The following is a 17,151-nucleotide window of genomic DNA, read 5'->3' as shown; positions in this document are numbered from 1 at the left end:
GAACCAGGACCAGGAAGCAGAATCAGGACCAGAATCAGAACCAGGACCAGGAAGCAGAATCAGGACCAGAATCAGAACCAGGACCAGAATCAGAACCAGGACCAGGACCAGGAGCAGAATCAGAACCAGGATCAGAATCAAAACCAGGACCTGCAGTTAACCCTCGTGTCGTCCTGTGGGTCAAATTGACCCATTTTAAAGTTTGAAAATGTGGGAAAAAAATATTTTCTCAGTGAAACTTCTGATGTCCACATTTTCAACATTTTTGGGAAATCTTTGAACATTTTTGGTGGAAAAAAATAAATGTTAAAATGTTTCTTAAGAACATTCACATAAAAATCAACCAAAATCCAGCGAAATTTGCTGGATTTTGATTGATTTTTTGTGAATGTTCTTCAAGAAAACAGAAGTTTTAGTGATATATATGGAATCACTTTCAATATTTTTAAGATTTTTTTTGAGGATTTTTTTACTCATTTTAAAAAAAATATTCACAAGAATTTTCTTGCCAAATTTTGGAGATTTTTTTTTTTTTTTAAATAAAACTGTTAAGGGAAACTTTTAAGGAATTATTGGAGTTTTCTTCCTGAAGGTTTTACAAATTTTCAGAAATTTGGGGATTTTTTTTTCTGAATTTTTAGTTTTTTTCAGACAAGAAAGCAATATTTTTGGTGATTGTAAATGAGGACAACAGGAGGGTTAATTAGAGAGAAACAGTCTGAATGAATGTTACCTGGATTTAGTATTTTACAGTTTTATATTTGCTCCTGAAACCAGATGAGCTTCTGAAGACAGAAAGCTCTTGTAGATATCCAGCGTTTATGTTTGGAGCTAAAGTTGTGGGTCAGAGGAGGAGATTTGCGTGTTTTTTTGCACCAACAGAGCTGAGGTGCAGATCTGAGATGCTGTCTGTGGTTTGGAGTCCCACACCGTATTTTAGTTTGAGCCTGAGCTCACAGCAGCCAGGATCCAAGGTGTGGCTCCGCGCCCTGTTTTCCGGGGAGCCGGTGGAGATCCAGCCCTTCAGCACGCTGCTCTCTTACGTCCCGTCCGTGAGCAGTGAGCTGGCCGCGGCGGAGATTTCTCCTTATGGTCGGATCTTATCTTTTCTCCAACTGAGCTCTTTCTAGTCTTTTTCGCGCTTGGCACGGATTGGGAGAGGATCGGCGGCGCGTCGGTGCGTAAATAGCCTGCGAATCTGTTCCGAGGCTGCGCCTCCGTGGCAATGGATTGATTTGGGTGTTTTTTTCTCCGACCTCTGCCTCGACCAAGTTGAGAAAACAGTCTGTAACCTGCGGCTCCCTCCTTCCAGCTACATGTTTGATCCGCTCACTTCTAAAAGTACCTGGATCCGGGGCTTTCTGCGCCTTTTAGGACTTTGAACTTTTTTTCCCCTCTTTGTGCATTTGCAGGAGTGGCCGGGGATTGTAAGGATTTATTTTTAATTTTTTGGAAAAGGAAAAGCTTCTCCGGGGTTCTTCTTTGTGAGAAGTGATGGCCGAGCGGGGAGCTCTGTGGCTCCTCTCTCTCCTCTGGCTCACCTTTCTCTCCACGGAGACCAGCGCCGCGAAGCATGTCGACAAAGGTAAGAGCAGAAAACGGCTCAGCACGGAGCCGTGCGTGTGTCTGTGCGTGTGTGCGCGTCCTCACGCCTCCATGGAACTAACTTGGCTGCGTTGGATTGCGAGTTGTAGGGGTAAAAAAACAGAAAGGCACGGAATGTGTGTGAAAAGCCGACATGGTGCTGGGCAGCTAATGGAGCTGCGTTCAGGTCGCGTTTAGAGAAGTTTAGAAGGAGGTTAGTTCCTCCACCAGCAGCAGAGAAACACGATTCACTCCGTCCTTTTGTCTGCATGGAGGCTGTGGAGCTAGAACTGCTCTCAGGGGTTCAGGCAGGTTGTGGATCTGTGAAATCTGAAAATGGCACATTTTACGCACGGATCCGTGTGTGTGTGTGTGTGTGTGTGTGTGTGTGTGTGTGTGTGTGTGTGTGTGTGTGTGTGTGTGTGTGTGTGTGTGTGGTCAGAGAGAGGATCCACCAAGCAAAGAGTGATTAGTGCTCAGTGTCGGGTAATAAGCTGGCATCATCAGTCCAGCAGACATCTCATTACCTGGGCGTCAATACATGTAGAGCTGATGGATCAACAGAACCGCATTCATTCTGTTCTTTAATTGTTTAGAAGTGAGGCCACCGCAGTGCAGGAGCAGCTCAGAGTGTCAGGACGGATTCCACTGATATTAGAGCTATTAATGAGACAGAAAGCAGCGAGGAATAGTAAAAAAAAGAACCAACAGTCACTGGAAGCTTCATCACAAACTCATATCTTCTCATTTCTTCTGGTGGACTCCATCAAACAGCAGCAGGAGGTCTGGAGGGAAAAAACAGAAAATCTTGTGCAACACGGCCCAGTTTTTTTATCCATCATTTCTTCTTGTTTATATATATATTCTGGTGATATGCAAACTAGCTGTGTGTCAGAAAGAAAGGCTTTGAAAAGCTTGTTGTTTATTTTGTCAGTTAAAAAGAATGAATGTGCAAAAAAAAGAAAAAGCAAAGAGAGAAAAGCGGCGGCTGGGAGTGACGGCCTCGGCTAGCTGCTGGGCTCTCTTGCGTGTGGAGCTGATGAAAGACCCTCTCCTGCATGAAAAGAGCTCTGCAGCAGTGGAAGGGGAGAGAGAGAGAGGGAGAGAAGGAGAAAAAAAAGAAAGCTCCTCCTTGGCTTTGCTGGAGATCAGTACAAAAGAGAGGTGGGGGTAGGGTGAACCAGGCCGACTGTCTGGAAAGTAATAAAACCAGGAGATTAAGGGGTCCAGGGAGTTCCTTTGGGAGCTTTGATTGATTCCAGAGAATTGGCCGGGGACCCACACACAGAGAGAGGCTCGAATTACTAATTGTGGGGTCCCCTTCTCCCAAAGTATCTGTTTATTCAAAACACATTTCTGAGGGTTCTGCTGGGGGCCCGACTTACACACTGAAGGGACACTTTTTTGGTTTATTTTGAGGAAACCTGCAAGGCTTCAGCCAAATTGCTGCTATTTTTAGCACCTCCTCCCACTTAGAGCCTCAGCAATGCCTTAAAAAGTTTGTCTGTGGGTAAACAGCCCCGGCTGGAAGAGTGTAAAACCCTCAGAGGCTCCGTCTTATCTGTGACCTGCTGGGAGGGGATCGTGTGCTGATTGTCTCCTGGAGGACAATGCAAAGAAGTTGGTGGAAATGTGTAAACATTTGGCAACTCTGAGCTCCTCCAGAGGTTCTCCGTCTCCGGAGTTTTCTCCTCTCAGACCACCTCAGATGTAACGTTTCTGAGACTCTTTAAGCACCAGTCGTTTGTCTTTTGGTGCATTTAACCCTCGTGTCGTCCTGCGGGTCAAATTGACCCGTCTTAAAGTTTGAAAATGTGGAAATAAAAAAAATATTTTCACAGTGAAACTTCTGATGTCCACATTTTCAACATTTTTGGGAAATCTTTGAACATTTTTTGGTGGAAAAAAAGAAATGTTAAATATGTTTCTGAAGAACATTTGCAAAAAAAAAAATCAGATTTTTATGTGAATTTTCTTAAAACAGAAGTTTTACTGATCTATATGTAATCACTTTAGATATTTTTAGGATTTTTTTTGAAGATTTTTCCTCATTTTTTGGAAATATTTACAAGAACTTCCTTGCCAAATTTGCAGGATTTAAAAAAAAAAAAATTTAAATTTTGAAGGGAAACTTTTAAGAAATTATTGGAATTTTCCTCCTCAAGATTTTGCAAATTTTCAGAAATTTGGGGAATTTTTTTGCTTTTTTTTGTGGGATTTTTTTCAGAGAAGGAAACAATATTTTTTGGTGACCGTAAATGAGGACAACAGGAGGGTTAATGTTCCCTCTGTGGACTCGGCTGTTCAGAACATAATTTACCACCTTTGTGTTGTTGTTTTTAAAGCCTTGGTGGTCCTACACACCAGACTGTGCAGGAGAAGAAAAGAAATGCAAGTTTTATCTCAGAGTTTCCTCTTTCCAGTGTTTACGGCTTCATTTTCACCTCAAAAACATCCGAATCTCTTCCACATGTCCACGACTGGTTGTGCTGGCTGAGAACGTGACGCTGACTCATCCTGTCTCTGCTCTATTTACTGATCATTTATTTATGGGCTCCAATCGCTCATAAAGTCCTAATGACCTCCATCCACCCAGAGACGGATAATTGCACATTTGGCCAAGTATTTGATTCATCTGCTGCTCTAATGAAAGCGGCCCATTAGGAGCTGATCTGCTGCTGGTAGCGGTTTGTCGCCGGCGCTTCACGGTTGAAAATAACACCTCGTCTTGTTTTCTGGTTGCTGTTTCAGCTGCTAAATCTTCACGTCCAGGGTTTGCAGAGGCCTCTAATGAAAGCGGTTATTAAAATAATTTGCAGTAGCTGTCGCAGCAGTTTATCACATGTAATTGTCGGGGTGAAAAGAGAGATCAATACCCTCTGAATAGATGCCCTGACATCTGCTGCTGCGTCTTCCTAGTGGTTGGTGGAATCACTCGCTTTTTGGGCTTTTTAGCGTGGTTGTGTTTTAGTTCAGCTAACCAGGCTTCCCTCTGTTAATTTGCTCATCAGCTGCAGCTGTCTAAAGCACTGTGGACCAAACTGCAGGATTTATAAGATGCACGCAGAACTAATAAGTGCATGAAAATATAGAACACCTTGAAACACACAGAGCTCCACTTCTCAGCTGTTAATCTCTGGGTTTAATGACCGGAGCTCTCACACATGAGAAACATTTTAATCCAGTGTTTTTAGCTCACATCTGTTGATTCAACATGCTGTTTAAGTGTGCGTCGAAGCCAGAAACTGGGCCGCTTTCTTGCTGGTTTTCTGCCTGGAGAGACGACAGGTTTGCATCATGGTTTAAAACCCCGAGCGGCTCACAGGCGAGGAGTCCACGGCTCCTTCTGCTCCCTGCTAAGATGAAATTGCCACTATCAGAGCTGCTTCTGGGGATGTGCTGCAGGGAAACTGTGCTTCTCCTGCCTCTCCACTGCAGCGAACAAACAGCCTCATGGGGACGGTTTCTCCTGCATTCACTTTTATTTATTCTTTGATTTCCTGTTTCTTTTTTCAAGCATGCTCTATTCTTTATCTTGGAAACCACCTGCATATCTGTTCCCTTGAGAATCTGTGTATTTAATCTGGTTTTGTAAACATTGACCTCATTCTCAACGCAATTGACAAGATTGTCGCCACAAAGAGCACAGGCCTAGGGGAGCCTACCTGCCCGGATGGGAGTTTCGCCTCTGGTTACGTGATCGACGCCTGGGGGAAATGGAAGGGGATCATGTGCCTGGCACCCCTATCCGTGGAGGATGTGGAAGATGTTTATATATTCGGATTTATGATGACAGGCCTGCTAATAATTGGCTTGTTCACTGGCCTGAGCTTCTGGAAAATCAGGAAGACCGCAGACAGAAACGACGTCCAAACTCTGCTGGTCTATGCAAACGAACGGATCACGGCTGCCGATTCTCGGTATGACGAACTCAATCGTAAGATGAACAATTTGCTTGGTGTGACTGTTGATTTGAGTCGCAGATTGGAAGCCATCAGGGTGAGAATCGCTACAGCTGAGGTCTAAAACTGTTGAGAGCAGTAGGGGGAAGGTGAAATTACTTCTCTCCCGCCTAAACTTGAAGATAACTGATTACATTCTGGAGCCCCTGGAACAATAACAAACTCCTCTGGAAGTTTCATGGCCAAGAGATAGCTCTCCTACATCCTACAAGCTGAAATTCTCGTCTTCAGAGGTGCTCCTGCTGCGCCTAAAAAGATGTCAGACACAGCACCTTTCCAATCCGGCTGCTGTCTGACGTCTTTGTATCTGCCGGCCCTTTCATGTCCAAACAAAAAAACTGGAAAAAAGACTTGCTGGGACTTTGAAAACAGAGTGGAGAGACGGTAAAGCTGGTAAAGCTGTCCATACCGGCCGGTCTGAGCAGCCCCAGTGACGTTACATTGACAATATTTTATCTTTTTACTCGGCCGGGAACGTGTTTGTCTCACTTTTCTTTTGCTTTCTGTCTCAGAAATGGAACAAAATGCAAAGATTTCTAATTCGCCTTGGTGCTGTTGCTCTCCAGGCTTCCCTGTTCTGCTGTGATTGAACGATGCTCAGGCTTAATGACCTCTGGGAGAGCAGAGTCTTTTCAGTTTCCTCGGAGCTGACGCACACGGCAGCGGTGTGAGCGAAGCATACGAAAGGAGGGGCTGAAGTTGGGGCTGCATGTCAATAAGGGTGCTTTCACACCTACGTCTTTTAGTCCGCTTAAAGCGGACTGGAGTCCGCAACACCTGCAAGTACGGTTCGTTTGGGCTGATGTGAAAGCATACCAGATTTTTTTGGTTCGGACTAACGAACCGCACCGAGACCACTTTCGGGAGGTGGTCTCGGTCCGCTTCTGTGTGAACTCCAGTTCGGTTCGCTCCTGGTGAGAACACAAACCTGTCTCCATTCGGACCGGCTTGATGGCGCAGCAGACTTTTTGGTCTACGGGAGCTTCCGTAGCAACCTGCACAGGGAATTTTGGGAGGCGCAAAAAAACTCGCGCTAGCTAAACCACATTCTCCACACGAGTTTGATCGAGAGCCTGCATTTACGATGAACAGGGGACAAACTTAAACGCCTTGTTTTGTAAACAGCAGCGCCAAACGACTGGGGGGAGATATAACATTAATTGGAGTAGGTTCAACTGCGAAAACACTGGTGTGAATGCGAACCGAACCAGTTGAAAATAGCAACATTGTAACAACTTTTGGGTCCAAACGAACCACTCTAGCGGACTAACAGGTGTGAAAGCACCCTAAGAGTCTAGTTTGTCATCTCTGTCAGTACGCTGCGCTGCTTTTAAGCTATGAAGCGACTGGTGTCATCCTCAGGAGGACTGAACTGGTCACGCTCTGCTTCTCTTCCAGCCACAGAGCTGCAGCCTTTAGCTTAGCTGCTTTCCAATAGTAACAGGACTCAAACTGCTTTTGGGTGTGTTTTTGTTTCTACCTAATGCAGATTTGTCTCTTAACCCTCCTGTTGTCTTCATTTAAGGGCACCAAAAAAATATTGTTTCCTTGTTTGAAAAAAATCCCAAAAATCTACCAAAAAATCCCCAAATTTCAGAAAATTTGCAAAACCTTTGGAAAGGAAATTCCAATAATTCCTTAATAGTTTCCCTTAAAAGTTTATATATATATATATATATATATATATATATATATATATATATATATATATATATATATATATATATATATATATATATGTATCAAGAAAATTCTTGTAAATTTTTTCAAAAAATTAGTAATAGTAGAAAATGTGGACATCAGATATTTAACCATGAATATATATATATATATATATATATATATATATATATATATATATATATATATGTGTGTGTATATATATATATATATATATATATATATATATATATATATATACACACACATATATGTGTTTTTTTTTCTCTTCACACATTTTCAAACTTTAAAACGGGTCAATTTTGAGCTGCAGGACGACGCAAGGGTTAAAAGAACCAACAGAGCAGCCTTAAACTCAGCTGGTTTGATGAAAAGACGGCACCTTCTCATCAAACATTGCTGCACTTTCCTTAAACTTCTAATCATTTTTTCTTGGTAGAGTTTCTGCAGTAGACTGGTCTGTGTGTGTTTAAAGGGCTTCTGTCAGCCAGAATGAAACTCCATTCCACCGACGCTTTCACCACAGCAGCACAGAACAGAGCTGTCATTCTGGGTCCTGATATGTTCTCTAGTATTTATGTTCTGCTGGATCTGGTCGTGTTCTACAGGACAGCGTGGCATTGTCCAGGCTTTCAGCGCATACAGAAAAATTACACAAGCCGGGCTGCCGTGATTCAGTGCACATCTTTTTATAACTGTAGCGTGACAGCAGCACATGGCTGTCTGTGTGTGTGTGTGTGTGTGTGTGTGTGTGTGTGTGTGTGTGTGTGTGTGTGTGTATTGATGTTAGATTTAAGGAGTGTTGCAGAAAGCAGAGAAATATTTTCCTGTGGTTTGGCATTCAAGCGGAAACCTTGAAGGAATGGACTCTGCGGCCCTCCAGAGGAATCTTTACACAGGCTCAGCAGGACAGTGAGGACTTTTTCCTTGAAAATTTTCCTCAAACTTTGGCTATTTTGGTTGTGCCGGGCTCCTGTCGTGGTGTCTCCTGTCAGCGGTGGCAGCTGCATCGGATTATGGCACATGCAAGCTGTGCTGTCAGATGAGCCCCGACTAATGAGAGCAACGCTGGTTCTACACAGAACAGTTTTCACAGCCTTGGGGAGCATTTTGCATGTTTTTCTGTTATCTCATCTCATAAGCCTTTAAAAATGCTTGAATGCTTATTTTTAAATATGAAATTGTAAATCTTTATGCAGTTAAAGGTTAAAATGCAAATGACAATATGGCTAAGCAGAGAAAGAAGAAGGCTGTGTGCAGACCGACGTGGACTGTAATGTGGACAGCAGACGTGCACATGTTGCATTGTTCATTCCGGTGATCTGCTCCAGTGGATGTTTCTGAATATTTCGCTCTAATTTTGTATTTTTTCCAGGATATAGCAGCTGGTTACACGTCGAGGCTTTAGTTCTGTGTTGACAGGATTATTCGTGAGATGTGCCAGGAACAGTGTCGGACGTACCGCAGGATTCCTGGAGAATTTAGAACTTCCTGCTGTGTTTGGGCTCCGTTGATGCAGCGAATGCAGAAATCAAAGCAGTGACTGCTTCAATGACGGCGCTTAATAATGAATTATAAAGGTGTGGATGATGGAGAATCTCCTGAACAGCGTCTTCACTCCTTTGCTTCCTGGAATTTTCACAGTTAGGAGTTGCACATGGATGGGGCTGTAGACTCTCACATGTTGGAGAGGATCACAACATTTATGTCACATTTACTTTGGCGGATCTTTTGGTATTTTGGCTGCTAATTGTGTATTTGTATTAAACTTACAAATCTACTAAAAAGCTGAAAAAGTTGGACTGTGTTTGGGTTGAAGTCTTTGAAAGTGGATCTGAGCGTTTCACTCCAGCGTTTTCTATTGATTATGAGAAGAAGGTTGCGAGTTCTCTGGTGGGATGTTTCAGCATCGACAGATTTTCTACTGAGGCATCATCTTACAGTCGCTTCTCATAACGTGAGGGGGGGTAAAATAGGAAACACGAGCACAAACTATTCCTTGAGCTTACGTTAGTAATGAATGTTTTAGAAGACATTATCTTCTTGCAGGTTCTTCGTTGTGTAACTTTGCTGTCAGTCATTTCTCTTAAGAACCCTAAATAGAACCAGAGCAGGTTATATTTATAATCTTAATGTCATTGTATGGAGTTGGGTTTCAGTCCTGGCATCGTTCCTGGTTGTAAATTAAAAGAGACTAATGGTCTTCTTGAAAGATGGATTAATAACCTTCGTTGGGTTGCTCTGTACCTGCTGGAGCTCCAACATCCTGCAGCTCTCAGACATGAATTTATTCTCTGCTGTCTTTTTGGAGGACGTCCAGGGTGTGATGAATTAACCTGAAGTCTTCTCCGTGCTGTAGTTCTGGGTGTAGTACAGTTGTTAAGCAGCTCGTGCTTCAAACAAACTGCAGGCAAACAAGAATCTTAGCAGCTCGGCCGATACAAGGTTTTCTGTTCATCATACTTTGATTCTTGTTATTCTTGACCTGCGACTGTTTCTATGGATCTTTTGGCCTGTCGTCCGATTCACCAAATTAGCTTGTGTTGTTGTTTTTAACCTCAGAAATTGTGTGTGTGTGCAGTTTATCAGCGTGTGGGAGATCTGATGTTCAGAAGGTATCACACTGAGCCTTCATCCAGTCAAAGGAGCCGTTGATGTGTCGGCAGGGTGTGGGCTGGTCGGTCACAGAGGGAGGATTGTGAGCCATGGAGCTGGCTGCTGCCATCGTCTTGTAACCAGCGGCGGCTCTTGGCAGCTTTAAACCTGGTGGGATGTGTGTACGTTTGGGTGGGTGTTTGTAAAGGCATGTGCCACCCATCTGGGCCTGAACAGCTGTTTTATCAACAAGGTTCACAGAGTTCCCCAACTTGGACTAACGCTCTAGCAAAAAAACCCAAAAAACACGCTGTTTATCTGCTTTCAGGCATGCACTGATTTGCCACACTCCTTTACATCAGAGACTTTTATTGTGAAAGTCTTTATTTAGCTTAAGGCAAAATTACAGATTTGCTCGCAGCTGCGAATTGTAAAGACTTTTGGTAGTTGTGTGGTTGGTGAAAGATCTTTGGTTTCTAAAAATGAACTTAGGAAAAGATTTTATAAGATCAGAAAGGCCATGATGAGAGTCGATCAGCTCTTCAGTACCACCGCTCGGCTCCAAATTAGACCTAGGATTCAGTTAAAAACGCTGCAAAAATTGGTACAATTATGTTTGAAGTTGCCCTTAACTTTGTTGTTCTGTTCTACAATCTATGAACCAGTTTGTCTAGTTTCTGTTGTGAAAACTCGTAGAAACCGCTCCGTTTTTCAGCATAGTAGCTTTAGTGTGTTACAGCTTCAGGAAAACCACAAGAAGGTGTCATTTTTTTTGTCCTGCTCGGTACTTTTCCATGGCACTGCCTCAGGATGTAGAAGCACCGCAGCGTCCCGGATTGTTGAATCTCAGACATTAAGTTTAAACAATTTAGGGTTTAGAATTAAGATGTGTGGAGGCTCTGTACTCGTCATGTATACACCAACCGCTGTCCCAGTTCTTCTTGGAAACCCTCCAGTCAACCTCCCAGCTTTTATTTTGATTTCACCTGCTGCTATGGTGACCCCCGGAAAAAAGCTTCCCCTGGTATTAACCAGTGTTTCTGCTTCTAAATCCAAGCTGAAGTGTTTCTTTGAAAACGTCTTGCGTCAGATAGAGGCTCCTTTGTGCCGTCCGGAGCTCCACCAGCTTCTCACCGTGTTATTGGAGCCGGTTCCTCCTCAGCTCTGAGTTCATCTGAAGCTAACGGAGGTCAACACAGGCAGCTGAAATGGTAAAATTACTGCTTTAAGCCGTTTTAATACACGCCATGATGTAATGGAATTGGCCTTCTCTTTTGATTCTGTCTTCTTGGCCCTTCACAGTCGAGTAAATGCATCTCCTCAGCAGCACTTACTGCAGAGATGGTGGCTTTTGTGCTTTTATAATAATGGTACACAGCTCTCAAGACAAAGTAAGCCTGAGTCATGCTGCACAAACTCTGATTACACCTTGAAATTTGATTTCCAGCACAATCAGAATTTGTTTTACTGTTGTTCTTGATGTCAAGCATAAAATGAGCTGTTGGGCTCTTTTCTTCGTAATATTAGGAGACTCTAGATGGGTTTTAATTGGTTGTGTTTTGTGCTGAGTTGTCTTTGAGGTGATTTTTAGTTTTTATGTACCATGTGGATAATAAAAGGAGACGACACCCTCTCCTCCTCCCTTCCTCAGTTATCCTTTTTCTAACTTGGATCTCATCCTTGACCTTTCTGAAAGATTATAATCTCCACTAGCATCTCTTTTAAAGACTGATGAATGACTAGATTTGGCTGATATGAAACTGAAGATAGTGAGAAGCGAGTTACATTACTAACACATTTACACAACACGGGGGTTGTGCAACTTCCACCTCATGAATCAGAGCATTTCTTTATGTGGTGGTTAAAAGGGTGAGAATAGTTTTGTTGTTTTCCAGTAGAGCAGGGCTGGATTAGGGATCCACCAGTGTGGGGTTTTTAGGGTTGATACCTTTTATTAATGATCAGGATGGACTTAGAACTGATATTTGGAGCCAATATACATTATATGTAATATTTGTTGTGATAGCAGGCAATCTGTCATTCATAACTAGATTTCTTCATTAATAACTGAATCTGTAAAATAGAAATAGTACAGGTTAAATCAGGACGCTCTCCTCTGGTTATGTGGGATCGATTGTTTATTTCCTGCACTTCTGTCTGCTGTTCTTCTGTTTTCTTAGTCTTTCTCTATTTGATCTCTTTTATTATCAACTAAAGGCCACATCTTTAAGCATCTTAAAGCATTATTAATAATTATTTTCCAGACTCTACTTCAGGTTAATATGTCTGCCTTCTAACTTAGCCGCTAGCCACTAGCCGTTAGCCGTTAGCGTAGCTTTAGCCACTGTAGGAGAAGCTAATTTCCTGGTTTGTAGCAACAGCATGTGTTTCAGTTTTTTTGCAGTTTCTGCTTGAGAGACATTCCTGAGACAACAGACACAGATTTATAAATAATCAGCTAATAGAAATACTGATTATAGGAACAATGCTAAATATCGGCCCTGATAACCGGCCAGGCTGGTGATCGGTCTACCCCTAGTTTGGATGAAGCTGTATAAAAACCTGAGAGCAGCATCTGGGACAGAACAGTCTCCTGAGCTGGTCTAAATACGGACATGACCTTCGTCTGTCTGAGGAGGAAGAGGAGGATGAGCGGGGCGGCGAGGGGTTTGAAACTGTACACAAGGAGCAGCGATGGAAAGCAGCTGCATCGATCCTCTCTGATTCCTGAACCTTGACCCGGCCGGTGACGGGTCACTCAGTCTCAGCATCGACTCGGCAGCCGGCCAGGCAGCACCTGCGGAGGAGTAGCGGTGGGGCGAGCAGCATTCCATCACAGAGCCGGAGACACAGATGTCATAGGAGACTCTTGTAAGTGAGATTTTAGTGTGATGAAGATGCAAATAAGACGGCAGGTATTTCCTTTAAGGGTTGATCAATTGGTGGTTAGCACCGTCACCTCACAGCTAGAAGATCCCCGGTTTGTGTCCCAGCCTTCCTGGGATCTTCCTGCATGGAGTCTCCATGTTCTCCTGTGCATGTGTGGGTTTCCTCCAGGTTCTCCAGCTTCCTCCCACAGTCCACAAACATGCTGAGGTTAACTGGTGATTCTAAATTGTCTGTAGGTGTGAATGTGAGTGTGATTGTTTGTCTCTATGTGTAGCCCTGTGATAGACTGTTACCTGTCCAGGTGAACCTTCACAATCAGTCAGCTGAGATAGACTCCAGCCCCCCTAAAGAGGATTAAATAGTGTTTAGATGATGGATGGATGATCTATTATGGGCCTGGTCAATTATTCACTGTTTTTCTGATTATCGGTGACGTTATTTGTTTTTTTTTTTATTCCTTTGGCTGTAGTCTTGCTTTGCCAGCTAATTCTGTCGTACATAATGGGCAGTAAATGGGAAAAAAACATGGCCCGGCTTGTTTGTTGTTCTTTAGAGTCATCGTGGGTGGAGTTAAGTGACGGTGGAATGGTTCTGGTGGAACATTTGCATCCAGGGAGACGATTGCTGTTATTAAAATTGATAATCCACTGCAAAAAGTAGTTGTTTCTTTTAGCAAAGAAGATGGTATCTGATTGGTTCCACGTCATGAGTACTAGCCAATAAACAATGGGGCATAACTGTTAAAACATCCATCCATCCATCATCTATACACTGCTTAATCCTCACTAGGGTCGTGGGGGGGGGCTGGAGTCTATCCCAGCTGACTCAGGTGAAGGCAGGGGACACCCTAGACAGGTCACCAGTCTGTCACAGGGCTACATACAGAGACAAACAATCACTCTCACATTCACACCTACGGGCAATTTAGAATGATCAATTAACCTCAGCATATTTTTGGACTGTGGGAGGAAGCCGGAGTACCCGGAGAAAACCCACGCATGCACAGGGAGAACATGCAAACTCCATGCAGAAAGATCCCAGGAAAGCCGGGACGCGAACCAGGGACCTTCTAGCTGCAAGGCGAAAGTGCTAACCACTACAGCACTGTGCAGCCCCTCTGTTAAAACATGTAAAACCCAAATAACCAAAGACATTTGTGTTGGAGTTTTACACTATTTACACTGCCAGCATTTTACACATATATTTGTAAAAGGTTATTAGGTTTTAAAATGTTGTTTCCATCTTTTTATAGACCGTTTTTTGTTTTGCGTTTTACTCAGGAAGTGCAGTCAAATGTAGTTGTACTGCCGTCCAGAACTGCAGTGTAATGACGACAAAGCTTCTAAATTTGACACCAAGATTTTCATTTTATCGCAAATAGTTCCAGATATCATTGGTCATGAGGTGTTTGAGTGATCATTTCATTCATAAAGTCATAACCTCCCAGAGCTCTAGTCTGCTTTTGGTGTTACCAACAGTTCTGTGATAAAAAAAGATAAAGAAGTCGGGAGTCCTCGTATTTAACCAGAAAGTAGTGGAAGCAAATGGTTGAACTGATTAATCAGGTATCAGAATGCTTGTTGACAGCGAGCTACGTTTAGCCGGTGGTGCTTTGTGGAAGTGTGAGAGATGCATGGTTGTCATGATCAGTTTGTGGATTCACAGAATATTCCCCAAACAAACAAATACATTGACTTGATGAGTGATTCGACATTCGACTCCCTGATCCTGCATATGTAGGTGTTCCTCTCCTGAATTAAATGCGAGTCCTTGTCAATCATTGCCTCTTCAACACAAACAAACATCCATTAATGGAGCCGTTCTTCAGAATGTGAACATGTATGTTCCCTTGTAGCCTTTCCTCAGCAACCCACAATCCCAGAGTCTGAATTAGAGGCTCGGGAGAAAATGCTTTTTTCTGCTTTCATACTTCATTTACCTGGAGTGCTCTAAATTAGTCCTGAGTGCATAAGCATGCCATTCAAGCTTTTTGGACACCTGCTGAACAAATTCACTCAAAGAGCACACGTACACACCCACGTGCACACTCACATCCTAAAATATGTCCTGCAGTCTGTTTGTGCCATATGGCGTCGAATATCGTAGTGAAGTGTAGCAAGTCTAAATGAAAACTCACCCAACATTATCTAATTAAGCAGGTGTGAAAGCAGCTTAATTCAAGACGGCTCTGGCAGCTTCTCACTGCTCCACGTTCACAGCGGAGCAACAGTTCATTCAGCTGGAAGATTTTTTTTAAGTTGCACACTTTCATTCCTCCTGAAAAGAAGATGTCAGAAGTGTTCTGGAGCCATAAAGGGTGGTGGTTTTATTAGCCGCTGCTGGCCTGTGGGGTGCTTTTTGTTGCAGAGTGACAGGGGACTTAATAATGAAGCTCTCTAACCCAATCAGCTCTGAATCACTGGAGCCCCTCTTTCCCTCCTTTGTCCCTGTGCCGATCCCCCCATGGTGCCGCTGCATTCCCAGCCTGGCGGGGCAGTGTCTCTGGGCCAGGGCCATGTCACGCACCCCTTCTGGCCTCGAACCACCGTGGTGGGGGGTCAGGGGTTCAAGTGCTCCCCATGGGGTGATGCGTGGGACGCCCGGTGACGCCACGGCTCGGCCCCCTTCACGGGCCGCATCCACAATTAATTTCTAATGAGGAAGAAATTGGCCAACCTCGCCGTATCTCGCCCCTCGGCTCCAGCTCGCCGCTACCCCAGTTTCCCTTTTCCTCCTCACAGACTTCAAAGGCGGGCCGAGGATCGCCCCTCCTGGCTCGGCGCTGATAGTGGAGCTCAGAGAACATTCCTGGCGTGCTAGACGGAGGCTGAGTGTGGATTTTATGGGCTGTGTTTCTGCTAGTCCCACACATACCTGTGGTTCATGTGCATGCTGCAGGAGCTTAACCCCTTCTCATGTGTGACATCTCAAATACAACTGCTGGGTCTGAAGATACGAAGGCTTCTCAGGCCGCCGTGCGTCCCTGAGCTCAGGGAATCTTATAAAAATCTTCAGTTGGGTTTGTTCCGTCGTCCTCTGGTATTTATGTCTCATCTCATTTTCAGTGTCATTCAAGTGCTCTTAAAAGCATACACTAATATTTCTTAAATTCATTTACATGCGATCCCACCGAGGGCTTGAGTTTGGAAACCGATAGTAATTTAATTTCCATGCATTTAATATGGAAGTAACAGTTTAATACATTTAGCATAGCATTTAATAGAAACTAGAGACAGCTAGAAACAACTCTGCTCTCTGAACTAAAAATGCTTCATAGCTGCAGAGCAACTCTTAAACCGTCTCACTAGAAAACATCACAGAAGCTGGATTTTGCTGAGTTGTCTAAAACGGTGTTTTTTTTTTTAATAGAAAAAAATGGCTTGCTTTCTGTCTCTGCATTTGTTAAATACATCATATAAACTCTACAGAGAAGAACTCTGAATTTGATGGAGTTCGTTTAAGTCTTTTCATCAGTGATGGACCCTCAACCAGCCGCTTTGATCAAAATGCGTGTTTTAGTCAAAATATTAGAGCTGTATTGGGTCAGAATACTCGTGATTCCTATTCTATCAGGACTTTTGAGGCGGGGACTGGATCATAAATGGGATCGGGGTGGTAAATGCTGCCATGATTCTTACTGTTAACACGCGTCGCTCATATGAACACAACTGCTTTGTATCTTGAGTTACTCCTAGCTGAGATGGAGGTGTGTTATCAGTGGCGTCTTTTTGTCTGTAAGCAAAATTATGCAACAATGACCAGTTTGGATTTCATGAAACTTGGTGGAGATGTGAAGCACGGCCAGATAAATGTCCTTTATGGATCCAGATCACTTTCTTTACAAGTACAAGATGGAGCACCAGCGTCTAAGAGCCCCTCTAGTAGCACAAAACCAGTATTTTAGACTAAGTTGGTTATACTATGCAATTAATCCACGGTTCATCTGTCAAAACAAAGACGAAGGTCGGTGTGGATCATGAATCGGCTTCTTCCTACGGAGATCTTTAAAATGTAAAATGGCTGTCTGGCTTCTCAGGTAATGCTACAATAATGGCTAAACAAAGATATTAAAAAGTTTGTTGAAAGAGTTGAGAAACAAGAAACGCCTTTGCCTCAACTGACTGAGTTTCTAACTGCTTGATCCCTGAAGTTAGCTGATAGATAGATTGATAGATTGATTAAACCTTTATTGATCCCACAGCGGGGAAATTTTCAATGTTACAGCAGCGAATACAAGAAATAATGCAAGAAAAAGCTAAACTGTGAATAATGAACCACCTTTACAGTCAGATTTTCATGTATTACTGACCATTTTTAAGGTTGATTGCTACTTGTGCTTAAATTGTTAACCGTACAACTTTGCTAATCCTGATCTAGTGTTCTATCTAGCTTTCTGTTGAGTCTAATGTCATAAAAACACAATTTAAAAAAGGCAGAAAGG

The 17,151-nt window shown here is 43.3% G+C and overlaps 1 protein-coding gene across 10 annotated transcripts in view; it reads left to right on the top strand.

Moving 5' to 3' along the window:
* Positions 1-998: 998 nt before the first annotated feature.
* neo1a (neogenin 1a) overlaps positions 999-17,151 on the top strand; it is a 242,255-nt gene continuing 226,102 nt past the window's right edge. For 6 of the 10 annotated variants that reach the window (XM_055011901.1, XM_055011915.1, XM_055011898.1 and 3 more), the window contains exon 1: positions 1,000-1,585. In XM_055011901.1, coding sequence (XP_054867876.1) covers positions 1,495-1,585 — 91 coding nt within the window. In that variant the 5' untranslated portion in view covers positions 1,000-1,494. Of the gene's footprint in view, positions 1,586-17,151 lie in introns of all 10 variants that reach the window. The other 4 variants (XM_055011913.1, XM_055011908.1, XM_055011906.1 and 1 more) reach the window with 1 other exon arrangement.

Source organism: Amphiprion ocellaris, chromosome 1, assembly GCF_022539595.1.
Source record: "Amphiprion ocellaris isolate individual 3 ecotype Okinawa chromosome 1, ASM2253959v1, whole genome shotgun sequence".
NCBI classification, from domain to species: Eukaryota; Metazoa; Chordata; class Actinopteri; family Pomacentridae; genus Amphiprion; species Amphiprion ocellaris.
Note: the sequence above shows the minus strand (reverse complement) of the source record. Positions and strands in the feature narration are given on the sequence as shown.